Source organism: Scatophagus argus, chromosome 4, assembly GCF_020382885.2.
Source record: "Scatophagus argus isolate fScaArg1 chromosome 4, fScaArg1.pri, whole genome shotgun sequence".
In the NCBI taxonomy this organism is placed as follows: Eukaryota; Metazoa; Chordata; class Actinopteri; family Scatophagidae; genus Scatophagus; species Scatophagus argus.
In genome coordinates this window covers 13,115,793-13,137,795 of record NC_058496.1, presented here as the reverse complement: position 1 = coordinate 13,137,795, position 22,003 = coordinate 13,115,793, and the positions used below count along the sequence as shown (strand labels likewise).

Genomic DNA, 22,003 nt, shown 5'->3' with positions numbered 1-22,003 from the left:
TGTTCCCAACAAACTGACCTGCAGCCAAAGTTCTCTCAAAATAAATTGTAAGGAAAACCTTCCTGCAAGTACAACAACCCCCTGTGAGAAGGTTTTCCCTGTTTAACTCCGTAATACAGCAACAAAGTTGGATCCAATGAGCTACTGGGACAGACGGGTGCTAAAACTGGAGTGGTGATCCAGATCATTTGAAAATTTTCCACAAGAAAGCATGAAAAAATGCAGTACTGCCAACACAAAACTGAAAAAGTCTTCTTCTTAAAGTCATCTTTTCACGTCACCAAGATGAGTCCTGAACGTCTTCTTTTTGATTTCATGTCCATTTAAGCGGAGGAGTAAAGAATCTTTTATACAGTTTGTCGTGTCAAGTTGATGGGTAGGAAAGCCAAAATCCTTATTTAGTAGACCTTAGATGTATCCAACAGGTTTTGTCTTGAAACAAATTAAAAAGGTCCAACATTAGGGAGCTTTTTATCCTGTATTATTCAGGAGGTTTTGGATGCAAGTCTCCAAGTATGACTCTGTCTATATGACACGTGAGTGGCTCTGTTTTCTCTAAAAGTAAGACACTTGGTCCAAGACCCTGCTGCAGTGATAATGAAAGGGAGGGAAAGAGAGAAAGGGCGGTGGGACAGGGGTATGGGGGGGTTCTGCAAGCCCTCGTACCAAATTAGACAAATGCAAATATCAGTATGACAGGAGTCACATTTTTCTCAAGGCTACTGACAGAATGTCACCCCCTCCATCAAAAAGCACAGTTATTGGCAATAATGATAATAATAATAATAATGATAGTGATATTTGTTGTTTCGCCAAGGAATGCACAAATAAATTAATTTGTCATTCATAACAAGTTAGCTAACAACACTGACTATATATATATATATATATATATATATATATATACATACATACACATATATACATATATATTGATCAAAAGGCAGAACTGACCATGAAACAGAGTAAGAACAATAACTCTGAATGATGTACTGATGTACTGTGATACTGTGATAGGGTAGACGGTCTCTTGGCAGGCAGTTGCTGGCAAGTCAGGCTTGACATGTAGGTTATCCTGGACAATGCACTCATTGTAGCAACAACCAATGCTTATCTGTGTCAGCGAGGTCATTAGAAAAACAAGTCAATTAGAAAAACTGCTGGAGTGTATCAGAAAAAAAGGAAGTAAGAAGGATCAGTCCTGCCACCATTTGTCGTTTATTTTGTCATTCCAACCTTCATCACTCAGACATTTCTGCATTCTGACACTAGCTATTTATTCAACAATGAAATAAGTAATCCATTTTAGCAGATATTTTAAATGTAAAAGTACAGGCAGCAGTATGTATTTGAACTATATATGCCTTATGCTTTAGGAAACTGTCAAGCTGTTAGCCTCTTGATCTTGATGGGACATTAACACCGTGTGAACATTCTGAAGGACGAAAAGAAAGAGAAAGTGAGAGAGAGAGAGAGAGAGAGAGAGAGAGAAAATGAAAGATAAATGAAAATGAAAAACAACACGATTAAAAAAATAAGTAATACGAATTTTAATGCACATGATAGTGGACAGCAGAGGGTGGTGTGCTCCTTTGGATTCTCATCTAACAGACACTAGGAAAACAAATAGCAAGTGATGAGTCTACAAAGAGACTTACTACAAGCTGGTACTGTGTTGAGGTCTCCATCAGGCTCTGGATGAAAGGATGCTGAGAGAGAACTGAGAAGGGGACACAGTCCTCAGGCTTGCAGCCCAGATCTCTGAAAGTGTGCACCAAGCACTAGAGACCAGCAGAGACAAACAGTAGTTCCATGAGGGAGGTGCTTTATCTTAATAATATGATTAATAGACCTCAAGGCCATTAAAATTCACTAAGGTATTCAGCAAACTCATAGAATCAATAATTTAAAACTACTCAGACCTTTAGTATACTGGTGAATTGTACATGTTACAATCTTACATGTTATAATATCTACTCATCCGTTTCTTTTCTTAATCAATTCAACCATTCATTTATGTATTTCTGTAAAAGTCAGTTTGATACCTCAGTGTGCTCTTCCTGACTCAGGCAGCCTGAAGGAATGGAGTACCCCTCTTTCACCTTGGTAACTTTGTGACAGATGACAGCAAGGAGAGCTGGCATGGAAACTTCCTGCTCCCTCAACAAAGTGCTTGATGTACATGGAGACTCGTCTTGGTTGTACTCTGCATCAAGTTCTGAGGAGCTCAGCTCTATAGCCTCTTCTATACAGGGCATAGACTGTATACACAACACATAGTGTCCTATTGCTGCGCAAACATTTGTACTGCACAGAAGCAGCTCACAAGTTTCATTCCAGAACAAATTCCTAACTACAAGAAAAGACACACGCTGATACAAAATGATTGTTGGCATTATTGAAAATAGTACTGAAAATAATTTCTACTTCTATTATGATTCTGGGCCATTTGAAGACATTGGCGAAAAAAATAATAATATTTTTGACAACAGAAGAGAAAGTACTTTCATGCATTCATTCATCTTTTGTGCATTAATTTACTGACCTTGACGAGGTGGCCTGATGAGGAGTGTCTGAGATGTTGTCCCAGCACCACACTGAGTGCTCTGATGAAGCCCTGTCTGGGGTTAGGGTCAGCTGCAAAGTACTGCAGCATTGAGACATAGTCCAGTCGAGGAGGAGAGACAGAGTGGTCTGCAAACAACTTAAAAAAGAACTAAGAAGAAAGAGCAGAGATGATTTATATTACTTATCACTTATGGTGCTGTTCATTTGAAACATAAGACTTTTTGAGGTTATAGCAAAATAGATGACATTGACTGCTGACTGATATCCATATACTGTGCATTACATAATATTCTTATTTACAGTAAGAGAACTCTGAACATAGCTGAAAAGGCTTTTTATAGTAATATTTTAAAACGCTGGGTAAGACTGTATCATCTTATGTATAATGTACTAACGTATTAATGTACCTTTATTTTCTTTCATTACTCTTTTGTCTTTGTTTGCTCTCTTTTTATGTCTTATCTGTTGCTCGTGTTCCATGAAAACCTGGATTTCACATTTCATCAATAATAATAAAATATAATAAAATTTCATGATTTGGAATTAAGCTCCTGGCCCTGCGATTGACTGGCGACCAGTCCAGGGTGTACCCCACCTCTCGCCCGTAGTCAGCTGGGATAGGCTCTAGCTCCCCCGCTACCCTGACGGACAAGCGGTATAGAAAATGGATGGATGGATGGAATTAAGCTCCCAGACGTTTTAGGTACTTTACCTTGCGCAGGTTAGCTAGACGGTCGTAAGGTAAAGGCTCAGAGGGGTCCTGAGGGACAGGCTGGACACGCTCATTGGAAAACCACATCTCTGTCTGTGAGAAAGGAGGCAAGAGAAGCAAATTGGACATTTCTTTTAGCATGCAGAAAACTACAGTTTTCACTTAATATTATATGAACTGCACAACATATACTTAATGTGTTAAATGTCTAGAATGTCTCACCTGAGAATCAGACTCTGAAGTTACAGCGTATGAAGACACTAACCTGGAGGAACTGTTCCTCATTTATGTAGCCTGTGTGGCCAATATCTGCTGTCTTGAAACGTTGGAGCACTAACAGCAGCTGCGTTAAAGAGGGAAATGGCCAAGGGAGGGCAGCACTGAGCAGAAACTGACGCCAGTCTATCAGCTCAGAGTTGTCCCTTAGCAGAGATACAATCTCCATCAACTGGGAACAGGAAAAAATAGGACAATCCTCCTGTGAGCAACATAATGTGTGTTTTATTTCCTTGTTCAGATAGACCATGCAAGTAACTGGGCAGTATGGTGCAGGAATGTTTAATGTCTTGCTTTGCTTTCTCTGAACTAGAGTAGTCAGCAGTGATCACTTGACTCAAATTGTTCACAACTGTCTACCTTGTGGTCGTGTTGCATTATTTATTGCTGTGAAGTGAAAAGACGAAAAGATATTATTACCCATCTTAATGTTCCGAGTCTCTGGAATACTTTGAACAATACCTGTGTTTCGTTCATGTTGAACCAGGGCTCAGGCAAGGTGTTGCTAGCCATGTTAATGGATACCATATCGGTGAGTAACCTGAAGAACTCTGAACTGGATATGAGGCCTGAAAGTTAGAAAGGAAGGAAAAGGGTGGATGAATGGATGAATAGCTTGATAGCAGGGTTAACAGACATCTCAACTTGTCCCCTGCAATAATCACCTGACGCAGCAACAGTGCATAACTGTTGGTAGAGTGACTCTAGCTGAGTGATGGTTGGGGTTGACCTTAAGGGTTTCTCCAGAGTAGGTGGACGTGGAGGCAGGCTAGCCTCCATGTAGCATTCTCTACTCAAACAGAAGTCAGTACCTTCCTAGAGGAAAGAATGTAGAGAATCAAGGCAATGAAGGCTGTGTCAAATTGTCACATTCTGGAAGAACAATTCAGATTTACCCTGTAACTAGTGAGCACCACACTGCACCTACCTAGGATAGATATTAATTAAAATCAATTCATTAATACAATAATAAAGTCATTACATACCAACACCAAGTCATTCTGCAGCTTAGCACCAGCCTCTATGTGATGGCGAGCCACTTCTATTAGCTGTTCAATACTAGAGAAAAGTACACATTTAAAACATCAATAGTGTCTATCTATAATTAACGACAAAAATGTGCTACAAACGGATCATTCTCAGTGGAGAGCCTACAGTTTTTCACAAAGTTAAATATTTTTATATTCTCAAGTAATAGTTCATTTAAATTCTTTCATTAATTTGGATCTTTCCTGTTTTGTGATATTTTGCCAATATAAGTAAAGAAGAAAGAAGAATACTACTACAAAATACTTAAAGAAAAAAATGATAATACAAGAGTCTGACAATTAAATTCTGAGGGCTGATATACATGCAGACATATAGCATTATGATATGGCATGAAAATAAAATACAGACACTAAATAGCACACACTTATCACAAACAACACCAATAAGACATTTTATCCCTCTATAGTCACACGACATACATACTACCATGCCACATTCATACTGTACATGTTCATACTATAACATACCTCTTCATTTCTGCAAGATAGTGTGCTTCTAACCACTTCTGCATGTTGTGTAGTGTCTGCTCAGCTCTGTTTTGCAGGGAGTGCACCATGACTAAACCATGACCTTTCACTAGAGCAATGTACACCTTTGCTCTGTTCTCTGGAAAATGTACACATCACGCATGCAGGAAGACAAATGGAGGAACACAACTATATAAGCATACTGACCATATACAAACACATGCACACATGTAAGTGCACATAGGAAATCACACATGAATACACAGACCCACTTGCATGTATAAATCCCTTACAATTCTTGGAAAACAGAACCACATAGAAAAATGTTAATATGAACATTAAATATACTATGAAATCAAGAAATTGCTGTGTGTGTGTGTGTGTGTGCGCGTGTGTACATGCATGCATGTGTGTTCATGTGCTCGTGGGTGTCTGTGCGTGTACCCTCATGATGCAGTGCAGCTGCATATTCTTTAAATATTTTGTTTTCGGCTTCTTGATCACGGCTGTTGTCATCAGCTGGTGCAGGGCTGGGTACAGGAGATGGGGAAGGTGGACCTGCAGATAATGATTCGGGAAGGTAATGATTTAAAAGACACACTGAAGCTTACAGCATACCGCAGTATAAATAGATATCAGAGTCAACATTTGTCAGTTGAAAACAACTGAAGCTAGTGATACTAATATTTTTTGGGTTCTGTTTTTAAAATTTAAACAGGCTCATTGGTCTCCCAGGTAAAGCCTCTCCATAGTTTTCAGAATGTGCTACAAAAGACATGCCTTTCTGTTTTTTTGATGACCGCTTTCCCTTTACAGATGCCTTTGCACTCTCCTTCCCTGGCAGGCTCTTCATCTGCTCTTTCGTCTCCCCCTGCTGGGCTTCCTCTAACACCTACACACATGTATAACCCATACAGGTCAAGAAAGGAAAAAAATGTATACCCGCATGATGTGCTCACGCAAAGTCTGACACGCAGAGCATTACCAGTTTGCTGATAGCTGTGATTGCCTCTTCATAGTCGGAGATCAATTTCTCATGGGGTGGCTAGAGTTAACAATGGCAAGACATACATATCAGCACAACTATAAAGCATCTGTTTTATGAAATAGCACAATCTGAAATACCTGAAATAAAGTAAGATAGCAGGGGTTATAATATCTGTGTTAATTCTAAAATAACAAAATCAGTTACAGACCTATAGAGAATACTAAGAAGCCTAAAATATGAAAGCTATATAAAGAGAGGCAAGAAATTTGATTTGATATCACCTGGACAGATTCTGCCTGACCCTGGACTTGTGTCTTGGAGACTTTCCCTGGGAAGTCAGGATGCCTGGGGAGGTGGGGAGTCCTGAAGAACAGGAAGAAATTTATTTTGTGTGTTTAGGTTAGTGGGGAGAATGTGGACTGTGAAGAAAATGACAACATCCATATCATCCACAACAGACATAACCAAAGCACTCTGTGTGATGGTGCTTCTCCCTTACAATTTAGTCTTCCTCTTGTCCTCCCCGTCATCCATGCTTGTGTCCGCTGGATCGGTACTAGTGGAACAAAATAAATATTTAACTTTCTGCACCAGATGTCCATAAACTCTTCATTTTGTCGTTTCATTGTATTTTCTTGCATTAAGGTTGAGGTTAATAGTGTGCTTCTTGCCTTTCATTCTGGTCCTTAATTTCAGTTGAGTCCAGTAAGGAGATACAAGCTAAGCTGGAAGGGAGTTCAGGCAGCACCTGACTGTTCATACTCATATAGAAGGCTCTGAGAATACGGAGTGTGGCCTGGAAACGGTCCAGCTCCACCTATCCAATAGCAATAATTGAATATTATAGTAACTCATACTGAAGAGACACTTAGAGGTTGGAAACACAGAATAAGTATTCCATAACATCCATAGCTAAAGAACTGAAATGGCCAAAAAATCAAATCAAATTTTCATTCAGCCAGGTAATTCGACACATACAGGAAAGTCACCTGCATGAGTATAGAGTGGTGGTTTATGAGGGTGGCAGTGTGGTCCTCCAACCAGCCTTCATCCATGAGAGCAGCCCTTTCTTGCTCGTCCTCCTCTTTGCGCTTATCACTAACGTCCCACAAACGTTCACACAGTTCCTGCAGACATATCACAACATTTCCATAAGGTCTATATTTTCATTTTTACACTATTTTAGTGATCAGTGATCAGGAATGTTTTTATCGTATTATATTATAAATTCCTCTCACATCCAGTCTCATATGTAGTTCTGCTTTGGTTTCCTCATCTTCTCTCATATCATCAGGTATGCTGTTGAAGTCCTTCTGCCACTGAGACACCAATTCCTGCTTCAAGTCAGGACGCGTCAGGTAATGCTTGTAGTCCTCGCTACAGACACAAGGACCCAGGTAACACTTAAGTCAAAATAAATGTAATATATATTCTAGATAATTTTTTAAATAACATAAATTTTCTCTTTCATTTGTAAAATATTTCTGACCCTAAGAGCCTAATGGTATTAACATATGCCCCAAAATACATATAACCTTGACAACCTGTGACTCATAATGTATTCAGTACCTTATTAGAAATATTCAGTTGTTTAAACTTACATGATAAAACCTAATGTTCAAATGATAAAACGCATTAATTGACTGTACTTTGACTATACATTTCTTTTTATCAGATATTCAGATGAAAATTCACATGAACAATCCATGTACAGATATGTCCAAGTAGGCAATTATGTATCTTTAGCTATAGAGAGGAAATAAGAAAAATGGAGAAAAGACAGGTACTGAAAGGTGTCCATTATTAAACTGCTTAGTTATGTGCTTATCTACCGGTATACAGCACGAGCTTATCAGTACAGCATGAAATAAACGACATTCATACTACTTCCAGGGCCTGGGAACGTACCTGATGTTATATAGGCGATGGTTAATAACAGTGCGTTGCGTGCGCAACTGCTGCATCACTGTCTTTATGTTGCTAACATAAGAATTGCACATTGCGTCCCAGTGCGAGCATAAGTACTCTGGCATCACCTAAAGATAGAGATGAGGATGTGAATGAGGACAGAGGATGATTGAAAAAGGAAAAGAAAAAAAACCAAAAACTGTGTAATGCAAACAATTTCACTTAAAAGATATCACTTGACATATATTTTCACATAACAGAAACAGAATGAAAGGCAATACAGGTAGGAAACCACAGGTACACAGGCTAAACCATGTGAGAGAACCGCCTTGTTGTAACCCTGAATGAGTGTATCTGAATGTCATGTTGACTTCCATTGCTAAAACCAGATTTTTTAGGGAAGGTGAGATTAGGAGAGTATTTTAAATGTCAAAAAGCAAAACAAACATAAATAGAAAAAAGTGGTATCCTACTGGAGGAAGAGGCTCATCCACATAGACCCAGCTGGATGAACCTGGGCAAGGAGAGGTTAACTCAGGTGGGTTCTTTGGGACTCTCTCAGGGTCTTCATTGGTCACTGAGGAAGGTGATGCTTTTGAAGATGAGTGTCCTATTAATAATTCAGAGGAAAATTACATAAATCTTCATTATAATACAAAATTGTAATAATCACTACAAGCAATAAAAAACTGATAATGAATGTGTTTTGATTGATTCCAGCAAAAGAAAAGCACTTTATTTTCAAATCTCCCTAAAATAGATATCAGAGTCAACATTTGTCAGTTGAAAACAACTGAAGCTAGTGATACTAATATTTTTTGGGTTCTGTTTTTAAAATTTAAACAGGCTCATTGGTCTCCCAGGTAAAGCTTGTATCTGAGTACTACATGAGTTTGGTACATATGAAATAGAATGAAGATACATAGAATGAAGGTACATAGAAGCAGAAAACACATGCACCATCCACAGTTATTATATGGAAAACAACACTTATAAACACATGTTCATGGTCACAATGCATCATTTTTAAATCCTCTCTTTGAAGCAAAATTTATTTTGTGAACAGAAGTGATTTTAAAATAATTAAATGTTTAATTTGACAACCACTAATCAAATCACCTCTGGGAGAGTGCGTGTTGGATTTGGAAAGTGACTTCAAGCTTTCAGTTTCTTTCGCATTTAGGCTGGAATGGGACGTTGTGGCGCCAGGAGTTGCATCTGTGCTATCTGGAGGTTGGTCTACAGGTGTGGCTGAAGAGGAGGAGTCTCGAGCTTTCCCACTGTTCAACTCTACATCTTCAGGAGGAGGGACAAGAGCTGATAAGGGATTATATCAGAATATTGTGAGTGAATGCTGTCCTTCAAACAGGGAAGACATATCATTTACTAAATGTCACGTATTCCAAGAAACAGACAAAATTTCATTATCCTTAAAAATAAAAACCTTATTTTAACAGAATTTATTCATCTTAGCTATGAAAAAACTGATGCTGAGCTAGACAGTGAAAACACCAAGAGTTTGAGTTTTTTAACATCTGGCAAATACTAAAATGACAACCACTTACCGTGCTGTGCTCGCATCATAACTTGCTGCAGGACAGACTCCAATCTCTTGTAAAGCTCTTCCTCATCTACATCTGCATCAACACGGACCAAAATGTTTTGCTTTCCACCAAACCAATCCTCCAGTTTTGACCAGGTGTCCTGAAAAGCTGTGATCCTTAAGGGGGGGTGTTAGATATTAGACATACAGTCAAACAGTAGCAGTGATATAGCCATTGCAGTTCAGCTTCCCTTTTGATTTCCTTTCTTTATTACCTGTGTGGAATCTGTGCAAGATACAAGGTCTTGTCAGTGGGACCAGAGGTTGTTGCAGTTGTAGTATCTGCATCTGCATCTGCATCTGCATCTGCATCTGCATCTGCATCTGCGTCTGCATCTGCATCTGCATCTGCACCAGGTTTGGGAACAAGAGAACCACATCAATCACATTTAATGGTTACTCGTGTATGTATACATACACAGATCTAAAAGATAATGTTTGGGTGTATACAGATAAATAGCATTAAACTCCTACAAGTTAAACATACCTGTATCACTGAATGCACGTGTGATCACACACTCATCAGGGATATCCAGCAGCAGAGCCAGATCCAGAACAGGAGCTGGTGGTGGTGGGGGTTTTGGTGGATTAGGATCAGCAGCAAGGTTCGTCCTGTTGCTTACAGCGGGATTCCCTATATCTACAGATCCACCCAGGGATTTCTCTAGCATGTGGGCCTGGGTGATGTGCTGGGGAAAGCCATCCAGGATCCAGCCTGACTGAGCTGGAATTTGCCTTAAAGGGACACAACAAATATTTCACTGTCTTGAGAGTGCTTGTGTTTTGTTTTTCTTTTTTATGTATATTAAAACAAGAACTGTCTAAATCTCTTCATAAAGTACTTTATAGCAATACAAGTTATGGGCTTACCTGATAGCCTCTACTATAATGTCCACTAACAGCTCATTTGGGATGGCATTGCCTTTCCTCAGCTCTTCTTCTGCAGCTGCTCCCTGCATGGCCCTGGTAGACAGCTGGGTAAGGTACACATATAAGCAGGACACAGTTAGCTATTTCATTTTAAAGGTACATGTAGTTTCTGGCAAAATAATGTTTAATGTTTCATATTTTTTATTTTTTTCATATTGTTTCAATATTTAAAGCTATTAAATCCTTTAAAATGTCATTATTTTATCAATAAGGAAAGCTAATTTTAATCTGGCTAGTGATATATATTGACTATACAGGCATAAGTAAATATAAAACAGCCATAAGATTACAAATGCAAAGCACTGAGGTTGTTCAAAAGTATCTGCCCTTTGATACATGTTTGATACTGCATGTTTAAAATGATATTAATAGACATTAACATAAACACCAATTTGTTGAGATGTGCTTAGTAACTGAGCGACAGAATGGGCTTATTTTGTGTGCCTAGGATTTTGTTTCTTTTGTTGTGGTAAAATTGTCACAATCTTACAACATATACGCAAAAGCAACTCTTACTCTTACGTTATTGTTTCTGCTCTCCTCTTGAGTGTCAAAATCTGAAAACAATGAGATGACAAGTGAAATACTGTGTGAAATACCTAATGTGCAGTCCTTTTTTTATTACAAACAAATAACCACTGCAATTTTAACTGTAAAATGGCATAGAATAGAATCATGTTGGGTTCAGTGACTGACCACGTTTCAGTGATGTGGAGGATGTATTCAACGTGCCACCATGGTTCTCTTCTTGTGGCTCTGTGACCTGTAAATTCTGTCCCAAAAAGGGCTGTTTTAAAATGTGAAATGTGAAATGTCCTTTAAAAGCAAACTTACTGTAAATGACAAGATCTAATAAACTGATGGTAGTGAACTGCCCTAATACCAAACTTGACTAACCTTCTCTTCTTTCCGGTAAGCATTCAGCACCTCCTCTATCAGTGTGTTAGCTGATAAGACATAGATGCCATGGGCTAGAGCACAAAACAACACACATACTCAGCAACAAATAGATCATAGAATCTTATTCCATATGTCTTTAATATATCATTACAGTAAAAAAAAAAAAAGTCGTGTGACTGCAATCATGTACCTTTAGCAATCTTGGCCAAGCAAGTGGTCTTGCCAGAGCAAAACTTGCCCAGGACACAGGCCTTGAGGGTAAAATGAGGAAATGAAACGGAGGAGGGTTCCACGATGGGCTGATGAATCATGTTCCTCAGTTTCGCAATGACATGACCAAGGATGTTGTTGTTGGTTGGGGGTAATTCAGTCTCCCCTGCTTCCTCTCGCCATGCCCACTCGCCTACCATGTTCTGACAAACATAACACATGGCTAAGACAAAAAAAGGATCCTCAGCATGCAGACAGTTCAGGTCTTCGGTTCAGGGATCATTGAAACCTTTCCAGCATCAAAAAAACGTAGCTGGCTTGGTTTTCCCCATTTCACATCTAGTGACACGTGATAATAGTAGTAAAATCGGCATCCCCTTGAAAATGGGGGTTTAATCAACAAGTTATTCAGTCTATACAGACAAGCTACATGAAAATGTACAAATCTGATTTAAAAACACACTGCACTTGTGTTTCACACTCACAGTGTATTCATCATAGTCCTGGTTATTGAGTATCTCCTGCTTCTTAAGCTCTACAGGCTCTAGTGAGGCAGAGGACTCAACCCCTGGCTGGTGGCCCTTAATCGGCTCATAGAGAGGCAGTCCACTGAACAGCAACTCTTTCCACTCGCTCATCTGCTTCTCTGGAATGAGACTGAACATGACAGCAGAAACAAAATGACAGGAGGGAAGGCTACACTTCAGTGGGGGGGGGGGGGGGGGGGGGGGGGGGGGTTAAAATGAAATTTGGATGACACATGACCTGTTTGAACTGCTTAATTTAATACACACAAAGACACTTACTGGACCGTAGTCCATTTTTTAATGTCCTCTAAATGTATTCTATTGTTTTTTTGATTGCAAATTAATATTTAACTGTATTTCTTAACTGTCTTAACTATATTTCAACAAATGGAAGAGCTGATATAGCAGATAAGTAAATAGGACATGCACACACACACCCACACACACACATATACATACATGTGGGTAGTGCAAATCTGTGCAAATGATGTATTTGGTCATGAGAAGAAGCAGACAGGATGTTGACATCACCTGATTTTATTTGACCACCCACTGGTCAGTTGCACAAAAATGTTTTCAATATTAGTAATTTGTTCACAGGTTTTTGACTCGCAAGCGTATTAGACCTGCACTGCAATGTTTTGTTTTATGTATTTTAAAACAAGTTTACATGAAAAGCTTCTATCTTCAGTTAGAATTCAGGTGGTCATTCCTTTCCTAAAATACATTTTTAATGTTTTCCTGTATCAATAAATAAAACAATGAAATAATGATGAAAGACAGAAACAAACCAATACTTAAAGGGCAATATTTTTCCCATTTCTTTTTCTGTTTTCTGTTTCTTATGTTTCTTTTGAAAGAAAAAAGCTGCATACTTTTATTCTTAAAATTAAACAGCTTTGATATTTTTTTAGTGGTTGAATATGAACTTGATTCAAGTATAAATAAAAAAATAAATAAAAACATGGCAGAGGACAGGTCATAAAGTGGTCAAACTTGAAATGTCTTTATAACTACAGTACTTTTAACTCTTAAAATTAGACTGCTTAACTAACTTTTACAATAGTTTCTTATAATAAAACTTGGTAGGTACCGAGAGGTGCAACTTAAAATTCTGGAAACTCCACATATTCATGAACTGACTGAAGCCCAAACATGTATGCATATTTCTACTGCATCATTAAAAGCAACTGTGTTACATACTTCCCAGTGAGCAGTCGATATTCTCCAACCTTGGTGGCCAAGTCCACTATCTGCTCCAAAATGTCCTTGCAGGTCACAATGTGCTTCTTGTGCTTGCTTTGAGCTCGCTCAACAGCAATCCTGTTACAGAACTCAAGCTCCTTCCTGGTCTCTTCAGCACGTTCCAACTTAGCCTGCCGAGCCAAAGCCTGTACCAGGCCCCGGTCAGAAAGATGAGGTGAGTGGAGATGGCACAAAAGAAAAGTTCCTGCTAATCACTACTGCTTCTTAAAGCAATCAATGAAGAAAAAAGATGTAACATCTTTCTTCTTCATGATAGGTAATTTATTGCACAAAACACATAACTACTGTTGGCATTTTATGGAAATTAGTGACACACACTAAAAGACATCACTTTTGAACCCCATACCTTCCTGATATTGTAGGTTTCAGAAACTAAAAAAATAAAGGGAGATTTTAAAAAGCTTCCTGATGTGCCAAGAAACACAGCATTGATAATAACTTATTAAACCTTTCATGTGTTCATACATGTAATTGTGTGACTTTCTCCTAAATCATCTCCTAAAAAGATTCTCTCACTTGTCAGTGTAAAGGGCAAAATTTTACAACAATCTGCTCTGAACTGGCTGACAAATTACGCTAACAACACCTCTGCACCATGACCACATCGTATTACAACACACTGTATACATACATAACACTGAAACTATGAGGAACCGCGGCCTGCATCCTTTGTGAGGCATTTATGCTATGCCTATTTTATCATCATCATTATTATTATTATTATTGTTCTGTGCCTTCTTTGTAACTAAATCAGTTATCTACAGTTTAGGTGTGATCAGTGGAAGGATGTTACAGATAAACATATAGTTGTTTATGTCATAATTCAAAGAGTCTTACTTTACCTTCCGTCCCTCTGAAGTCTTTGCGTTCTATCTTAATAATACCCAATACCTTGTTGATACTATACAAACTACCAAAATCAACCCTTCTTCTCTCTCATGACACCACTAATGCTATCACTGATACAGCCTAATACAAAGTGACCACGATGAGATGATTTTTCTTCTTCCTTATTCATCCAATCTCACCGCCTCCCTCTCCAGAGCTTCCTGGAAGTCCCTCTCTCTCCGCTGCTGGTACTGCTGCTCTCTGAACAGGCGATTCTCTTGGATCACCTCCTTCTGACGACGTATCTGAAGGAGCTGAGCTGCCAAACGCTGCTCCTGCTGAGTCTGACGCGTCAGACGTTTCACCAGCTGCTCCTCTCGTCGTGCCTCCTGCAGGGTGAGGCAGAAATCGCTGGTCAGTCGATTGATTTTCAGTTAAAATGCTGTATGTCAAATAACAGACTGTTAGAGGTCAAATACAAAAGGATTTCTAAGATTTATTTAAAATGTATTTTGGAGTTTTTGGTCTACAAAAACAAACAGATAGAAGACTACATGTGAAAGATAAAATAAAGATTCTTCTTTTATGCTGAATGAATACTTATCTCTATGAAGATTAAACATATTTTAACCTCTCGAGCTTCATGTGTCTTGAACTGCTCCACCAGGAATCTGTCTACTCTTTTTTCCCTCTGCTCACGAGAAACAGCATTCTCTGTCAGCCTCTGTCTGATGTCCTGTATATACTTGCTATTGGACTGTAAAATCAGCTTAGCTCCATTTCCAGGCACATCACAGCCCTGGTTGCTGCTACCAAGGGAAAGATCTGAAGAGAAGGGCTGACCACTGGAAATGAAAAGATTCACATCACATATGAAGCCATTGTTCTAATGTATGACGGTCCACATCTAAGGTAGCTACAAAACTCAATTAATAAAAAGCATCTGGATAATACTACACAAAAAGTATACAATATTAATTTAGTCAATTTTGTTTTGCTCACCTTGAAGAGGAAGCAAAGCCACAAGTAACCAGCTTCTTCCTGTTTGTCTCAAATTGTGCTATTTCTGTCTGGACCATCTTTATGGACAAAATGGACAGACAAAATGGTGAGCTCTGAACTCTTAAGGTGCCGTGAAAGATTTTTCATCTTTTATCCATCAGATTCTAATGACTGATAATTTTGAGCATACCTGTGCTTGTCTTGCTCTTTGTAGCTGCTGATGTTGCCTCCTCTTTGCGTTGAGATTGTAGGGTGGTGGCTTGGGAACTGGGACAATAGTGCCCTGGTGACAAGTCATGGTGACATTGTGCTTCCAGCAACAAAACCGCAGCTGCAAAATGCATGCTTCACCACTGTTTGTAGCATAAGCTTTGTTTTATTCTATCATCAAGCAGCTTAGGTTTATTACTCAATATTTGCATAGTATTGCAGTAATGTCAAACATGAAAGAACCACAAATAATGGTAACTAGAGGAAATGCTACATGAATACAATACTGTACTTTTATTGTCCACGAACTCTACTACCTTCTCAATATTCTTCATCCTCTGGAGATCTTGGACTTTGAGTTGTCTCGTCTGCTGGACCGGATGGATCATCACAGACCTGTCGTTCCACTGCTGGCATTTCTCCTCATAGTGCTGAGAAATTTTTTGCAGTTTCAGCTCTGCATCACGTTTCACAACCTGATGCAGTCGCTATATATACACAGAGAGGGATTAAGGTGCTTGAAAACACGTTTCTGTTGATACTGATGTTAAATCAAACTAATAACGCTTCAGTAAAACTTCAAACATTAAAAAAAAAAACATTTAAAATTGGAAGACTGCAAGACAGTCAGTAGCGTCATATTTAACCATACAGTTTTCAGCACTCAAATGTATCTACAGAACAAAACATGCTGTTGCCAAACAATTTTGCCCCTAACCACATCAGCTCACTACACATACATCTATACAGTCCCCCTTACATCAGAGTAGATCTCATGCTCTTTTTTGTGCAGGCCAGCTTTGGCTGCAGGCTGCATGATTTCCATCACTGTCTCACTGATTTGTGCTTTCTTCTTCTTTTCAAGTGAGACATAGAGTTGGTAAAGGATGCGTGTGGCAACACCGTGCTTCTCCTGCATCAGGTCCTGGGCTGTGTTTATGTCGAAGGAGATCCCCAGTAAATGAAGAGTAGGCTCAAGGCGGGTAAAATTATTCAGTTTGGAGATGGAGGTGCTATGAGAGAAGGTTAAAAATTAAACAGTCAGCTATTTTCCCAGCAACAAAAAGCAAAGGAGCGTGGACAAATATATGATAGAGAGAGCGAGAGAGGCCAACTTACTCTTTCTTTGTAAACATAGTGAAATCCTTCTGCAACTGATATTTATGCAGAACCTCCCCAATTAGGTAACCATTGGAGAAATTCTTGGCAAATGTCTTTGGCTCTGTGAAAATGTACATGCAGTCATTTAGGCAAATGACATTTTCAACATCTGATCACTTTGTAATGTTGTTTACAACTTGATGTTATGTTGAATAACCATTAAAATGTCGGGCAACCATTAAAGAAGGCAACAAGTGATTAAGTAAACAAGTACATAAGTTACACTATGGTAGCTATTTAGGTTTTTCAGATTTTTCCCAAAGTACTCTTGTCTTCTCTTTAAGGTATCTTACCTGTGTTTATAAGTTAAGAATTGTTGATCAACTTTAATAGGTACCTTCTAAAATAGCTCCTAACTTTACATTGTAAGCTTTGTAAATTCAGTAGGCAAATGTAGTTCTTTTGGCCTCCCTTCACTTGCTCACACTTCATCAGACAGTGTTTGTATTGATTAGATTTTAGTGAAAACCCTTAAAGCACTTCGTAGTTTGGTTCCCTGCTACAGTGCTGAATTGCTGCAGCCCTATGAGCCAGGGTGCATCCTCAGACTCTCAGCCAGGGCTCTGCTTCCTGTTCGTCTCTGGCTTGCAGAGTCAGTGACATCTTTTATATCACTTCAAAAAACAAACCCTTTCACGAAAGCCTTTTTGACAATCATATCTTCTGTTATTATTAAGCTTTGATGCTGTTGTTTTTATTTGTCTCCATCCACGTTTTGTTTAAAAATTGTAAAGCACTTTGTAACTGCAGGGGTGTAAGTAAAGTTTATTGTTATTGCCATTATTACTATTAATATTGTTAGTAGTAGTAGTATCCGAAATAATTACTCTGATAAGAGCTAATCCTAGATTAAAATTATCCGTGCAGCCTGAGAAAACAACGAATGTACGTTGAATGTACGTTTGAACGTTAGCAAAACTAACGTTAAGCTAGCAGACAGCCTAATACGTGGTAACTTCAGTCACACTTACCGACCGCTTGTGATAGCCGGAGCTCTTCGTTCAGCCACCTGCACAAAATATCAGACATCTTATTTCTTTTAGGTTCCACTGAGACAATATACTAATTAATACTTTACATGTCACTAGGTAATGGTATGATCCTCCAGATCGCTAATAGGGTGTAAAAGATATTCAGGAGCGGAGGAATACCCAGTGGTGCACTGTTACCATGGTAACACGTCAACTGGGTTTCCCAACATACTTGAAGAGGGCGCTCATGGGAGTGGGCGGGACTTGCTGATCCTGGATCAGATTTCATTTCTAGTCCAAAGTTAAAACAAACTGGGACGCAATGACTACACACTGGTCCAGAACCGTTAGAAATTCACACTCGAGAAGGACAACAGAGACACTTAAAACTGACAAGCGGCCTACCAGTAACTTTATTGCCTTTACACAAGTAGCATTTCAGTTCGTGTTATTCGTGTTAACATGTATTAATCCACTGAGAAGCATTTCATTGTCTCTATTCATCATCACAAATAGCAAAATATTCTGCAAAATATCATGAAATTTAAAGCATGTTCAAAAGAAAGATTTTTTCAGGTGCACAATGTTTCAGTCCTGTTGTCACGCACAACGTTAGTCAGTGTTAGCATTTCAAAGCCACAGAGTAACATAAACATGGAATTTAAAGGATTTACGAGCTATTCTTCTGTAGTAATAGTTCATACAGCATGCACCGATTTTGCAAAAAAAATAAAAAAAAAGCTAGAACCAGAGATGTGCAGAGGCAATAAGTGTCCATTGCTGTATAAACCACAAAATCTACAGAATTAAATATAGTCCCAATTAAAAATGTGCATGGACAACGGAAAAAAAATAACGGTTTCTTGTTAAATTACATGTCATCTGTTGCTGTGTAAAAATCTGCACAGTGGGTACTCTGGCCCTGCTTAGAATGTGTCGTGCCAAGCAACACTGCTGTGATAAGACAGGAATGCAAAGCAGGCTAAACTGTTATAAGAAGACAGCGTCACAATTCTAATTCAGTTTACATGATTTATAATACATTTAAAAAGCATTCCATGTGTTTAATCACACAACAAATATACAGTGTGATACCTTTACATTTCATAGGACTCTATATATCTGGTGTCATCAACACGGACATTTGCTTTTATTCTCTCGAGAAAGCTGGTTAGTCAACATAACTCTACTTGTTGTAGTATAGGAAATCTTCTATTTCCAAAGTAAAACAATATAAGATTTTGTATTTTAAGGGGGAAAAAAAGAAAAAAGAAGTTATCTACAGTTTGTATAAAAAAAAAAAACAAAGATTTAGAGGAAAAATAAAAACGTGCCATTTTGTTGATCTAAATCAACATAAAAGCATGTAACACATAGCGTTCATAGGTTACGCTCCAAAGCCCTGCTTGTTTGAAGAAGTAGGCTTCAAAGGAAACAATCTGCATCCATGTGTAATACAAAAAAAAAAAAAAAAAAAAAAAACTATTGCCATCCTTTACCTCTGCCTTGAAATCATCACTGATCTCCCCCAGTGCAACTGGCTGGATCATTCTTTACTCAGGTACAGAGTGTAGCTTTTCAGATTTGACTAATTAAGATCAGTGTTACAAGACAAAGAGAAAGTAGGGATACACTTTTCTCAGTAATCAAAGAGGGCTGCCTGCCTGTTATCAGTTCATCAGTGAAGCCATTGAATATAGTTAATCTAAGTCATCTTTCATGTCACAGTAGTTTTAATTAAAGCTTGTTGGCTGGAGGCACTGAGAAACAATGGGCCACAAGCTGCCACACAGGCAAGCCAGGGCCTGACTGCATACAATAAGAAAAAATCCTGGTTACCACTGGTTTCTACTTTGGAAATTTGCATAATGACGCAAATGAAGAATGACGACTGTACTTGGGCAACTAGTGGCCTGTGTTTGACACATTTATAGAGATGGCAAAGTGCTGTCAAGTCACACATATTCACCAAGTAATTTCCAAATGTTTCTGTCAATAAAATCTGACTCATAGTATTCTCTGGAAATTCTCCATAATCTCCCAATATATGCTTTCCCCTTGTTCACCTTTTCCAATTAAAACAAATTAATAAGAGACTTCAGGAAACATTTGCAACTAAAAGATAAGTAGTCCTATTTTAATTAAAATAAAATACTTGTATTATAGATTTTGATCTCTCTTAAAATAAATCTCTAAGCTCCAGAGCACAGCAAATCAACATCAAATCATCTCACTGGTCTTGAAAACACAAAAAAAAAAAACGAGAGCTGAGAGTAACACCAATGGAAATTAGAACGTAATCAAAGTTTAGAAATTCCAGCACATAATAAAATAAAATGGATCAAAATGAGTATCTTTTGTACATTGTACATTACACATACATACTCAAAACTCAATGTGACCCATCCAGTAGATTTCTGATCAGTTCAGAACTGTATTTCTGCAACATATTATTTTTCCTTTTACATAACATTTAGGAGAAAGGCAGTGTGTGACAGATGATATGACGCAAATTACTGGAAGCATTACATTTATCAAGGCAACTTATCTGATAATTACCCATCCGAGTTAGCCGTCATAATTCAATACCAATCATCCAGTTGAGGATAATGTGCAACACATCAGATTTCATTATATGGGGGGGAAAAAAAGAACACTGGCTTGACTGTAACACGTATCATCGAAAGAAAATTATAAATGAAGACAAAATAACAACAAAAACACTAAAAAAATAACACAATAGTGTTCATTCATTAAATTACATCAGTTTGTACTCATGCTTTAGCTTATATCAGACTCTCACACAATTCCAGACCATAATAGAAAGCACCACTTCTGTGTTGGTGTAAAATAATGACTGTTCTTTATAAGTGCATCTATCAACCAAAATCTCACTGTTCAGACAATACGTGAAAAACAGATCACATCTGCAAGGATGGAAGCTACCTTGGAATTGACTTTCATAGCCAAATACATTGCTTTCATTTCCCTTCAGTAGCTCATCAGCAGAAGACATGGAAACTAATGAGAACTGAAACGGTTTTGTTTTTGTTTTTTTTGCATCGTTTTTCTAAAATTGTCTTTTATTATTGGTATGTTATGATTTGGTTTGAAATGATTTTGCCTTCTGTCTTCTTCTCTAATGTAGTATAGTTCACATCACAAAAAATAAAAACATCTGATATGCAAGCTAAAAACTGGACATACTCAACTGAAATACAGAATATGCCATTGTTAAATGCCCATTAGAGGGATTCACAGAAAAGGCAGTTAAGGGAACACAACTGCCACCATGTGGCCAGGGGGTGCAACAAACACGACAGAAATCAAGAAATCTTTTGATGAGACTTGTGGTCAGAATAGAAGTGTTTTGACATAAAAATATACAGATTTTGATATTTTCTGTGTTTAAAAGTAAATTAACTCCATATGTGTTTCTGTATGGTTGGAACAAAGGTCTGAAATAGCATATTAACCTGCTGTGAAAGTGCAACTGTAAGAATGTAGTGCCACATCAGAGTGGGTATTTACACGTACCCTGTGGGCAAGGCTTGTCTGATGCATGACACTGGTAAGGTAAGAGTAAAGAATCTGAAAGTTATATGTTAGCCCCCCTGGCCTGGCTGGGGGAGAGAGAGAGAGAGAGATGATATCATGGTTTTGAGGATGACAGCAGGTTTGTGAACCAGGTTGCTGCAGATGAGGACAGCTGGCGTTTCTCTTCTGCATGTTCCTCTCCCTCAGGGAGGAGGAACTGAGTGGAACCAATGGAGGTGGGGGACCCAAGGGAGGGCGCAAGGCTGCTACTTTCCCCGGCCTCCACAGGGGAGTCAAAATGCCAGGAGCTCTGTGGTTTGTAGCCCCCTGCACTGGCAGCCTGGGGCTCTATGGAAGGCTCAGGTGAAGCGAGGCCCATGTCTTCACCCTGGGCTCTAGGTTGCATCTGGGGCTGGTAACCCCCTCCTCCTCCTCCACAGCTGATGGACAGATCAGCTTGGGGTTGGTGGCCATCAGAGGAGCCCTGTGGATCCTGTGGCCAGACCAAAGAAGACCCTGAGGTCTGAATCCCTGTGTACGTCACATCCGTACGTGCTGAATCCAGTGAAGACGCAGAAGAAGCAGAGGAGTCTGGGAAACGTGGCCTTATGGGCCGTTCATCTACCACTTGGTTGTAGTAGCGTAAAGAAGCTGGCTCATCTGTGTCAACTGGCTCGTTTCCTATCCTCTGCCCTTCTTCATCCTCGTCTTCTTCAGGAATGGCGACTAGCATTTCTTTACTAGAATCCCACTCCGGCTTTTCTACAACATGGACCATAATGTGGGGAGACGGCTTCACATCCAATGGCCCCTGTAAGACACAGAGTTAAAACACTTTACATCAGGATGATCAAAAACTCAAGAAAACAGGAAGAGGTCAGACTGGATT

At 38.8% G+C, this 22,003-nt stretch overlaps 2 protein-coding genes across 12 annotated transcripts in view; both read right to left on the bottom strand.

Moving 5' to 3' along the window:
• Positions 1–1,256: 1,256 nt before the first annotated feature.
• Positions 1,257–17,800, bottom strand: spef2 (sperm flagellar 2). 9 transcript variants are annotated; one of them, XM_046387856.1, is made up of 39 exons: positions 17,578–17,800; positions 16,565–16,667; positions 16,206–16,458; positions 15,763–15,933; positions 15,426–15,518; positions 15,236–15,312; positions 14,865–15,078; positions 14,434–14,622; positions 13,343–13,530; positions 12,098–12,269; positions 11,593–11,815; positions 11,400–11,473; positions 11,199–11,274; positions 11,019–11,059; positions 10,443–10,546; positions 10,060–10,307; positions 9,788–9,920; positions 9,535–9,689; positions 9,089–9,265; positions 8,443–8,579; positions 7,970–8,097; positions 7,300–7,438; positions 7,051–7,188; positions 6,733–6,878; positions 6,561–6,617; positions 6,343–6,424; positions 6,059–6,118; positions 5,854–5,965; positions 5,518–5,631; positions 5,074–5,212; positions 4,543–4,615; positions 4,222–4,372; positions 4,019–4,125; positions 3,546–3,728; positions 3,281–3,373; positions 2,546–2,716; positions 2,046–2,261; positions 1,659–1,781; positions 1,257–1,435 (listed from the first exon to the last, which is right to left on the bottom strand). In XM_046387856.1, exons 1-39 carry the CDS (start codon positions 17,633–17,635, stop codon positions 1,373–1,375), a joined length of 5,181 nt encoding a protein of 1,726 aa, XP_046243812.1. In that variant the 5' UTR covers positions 17,636–17,800; the 3' UTR covers positions 1,257–1,372. The 9 variants fall into 9 exon arrangements, with proteins under 9 accessions (XP_046243812.1, XP_046243803.1, XP_046243807.1 ...); XM_046387847.1 differs by lacking the exons at positions 1,257–1,435; positions 1,659–1,781; positions 2,046–2,261 and having other exon boundaries at positions 2,504–2,716; positions 9,089–9,286; positions 11,199–11,289; XM_046387851.1 differs by lacking the exons at positions 1,257–1,435; positions 1,659–1,781; positions 2,046–2,261 and having other exon boundaries at positions 2,504–2,716; positions 11,199–11,289.
• The window catches only part of lifra (LIF receptor subunit alpha a), a 34,222-nt gene continuing 13,672 nt past the window's right edge, over positions 1,454–22,003 (bottom strand). For 2 of the 3 annotated variants that reach the window (XM_046387857.1, XM_046387859.1), the window contains one exon: positions 17,955–21,925. In XM_046387857.1, coding sequence (XP_046243813.1) covers positions 21,230–21,925 — 696 coding nt within the window. In that variant the 3' untranslated portion in view covers positions 17,955–21,229. Of the gene's footprint in view, positions 1,492–17,954; positions 21,926–22,003 lie in introns of those variants that run through there. The other variant, XM_046387858.1, reaches the window with a different exon arrangement.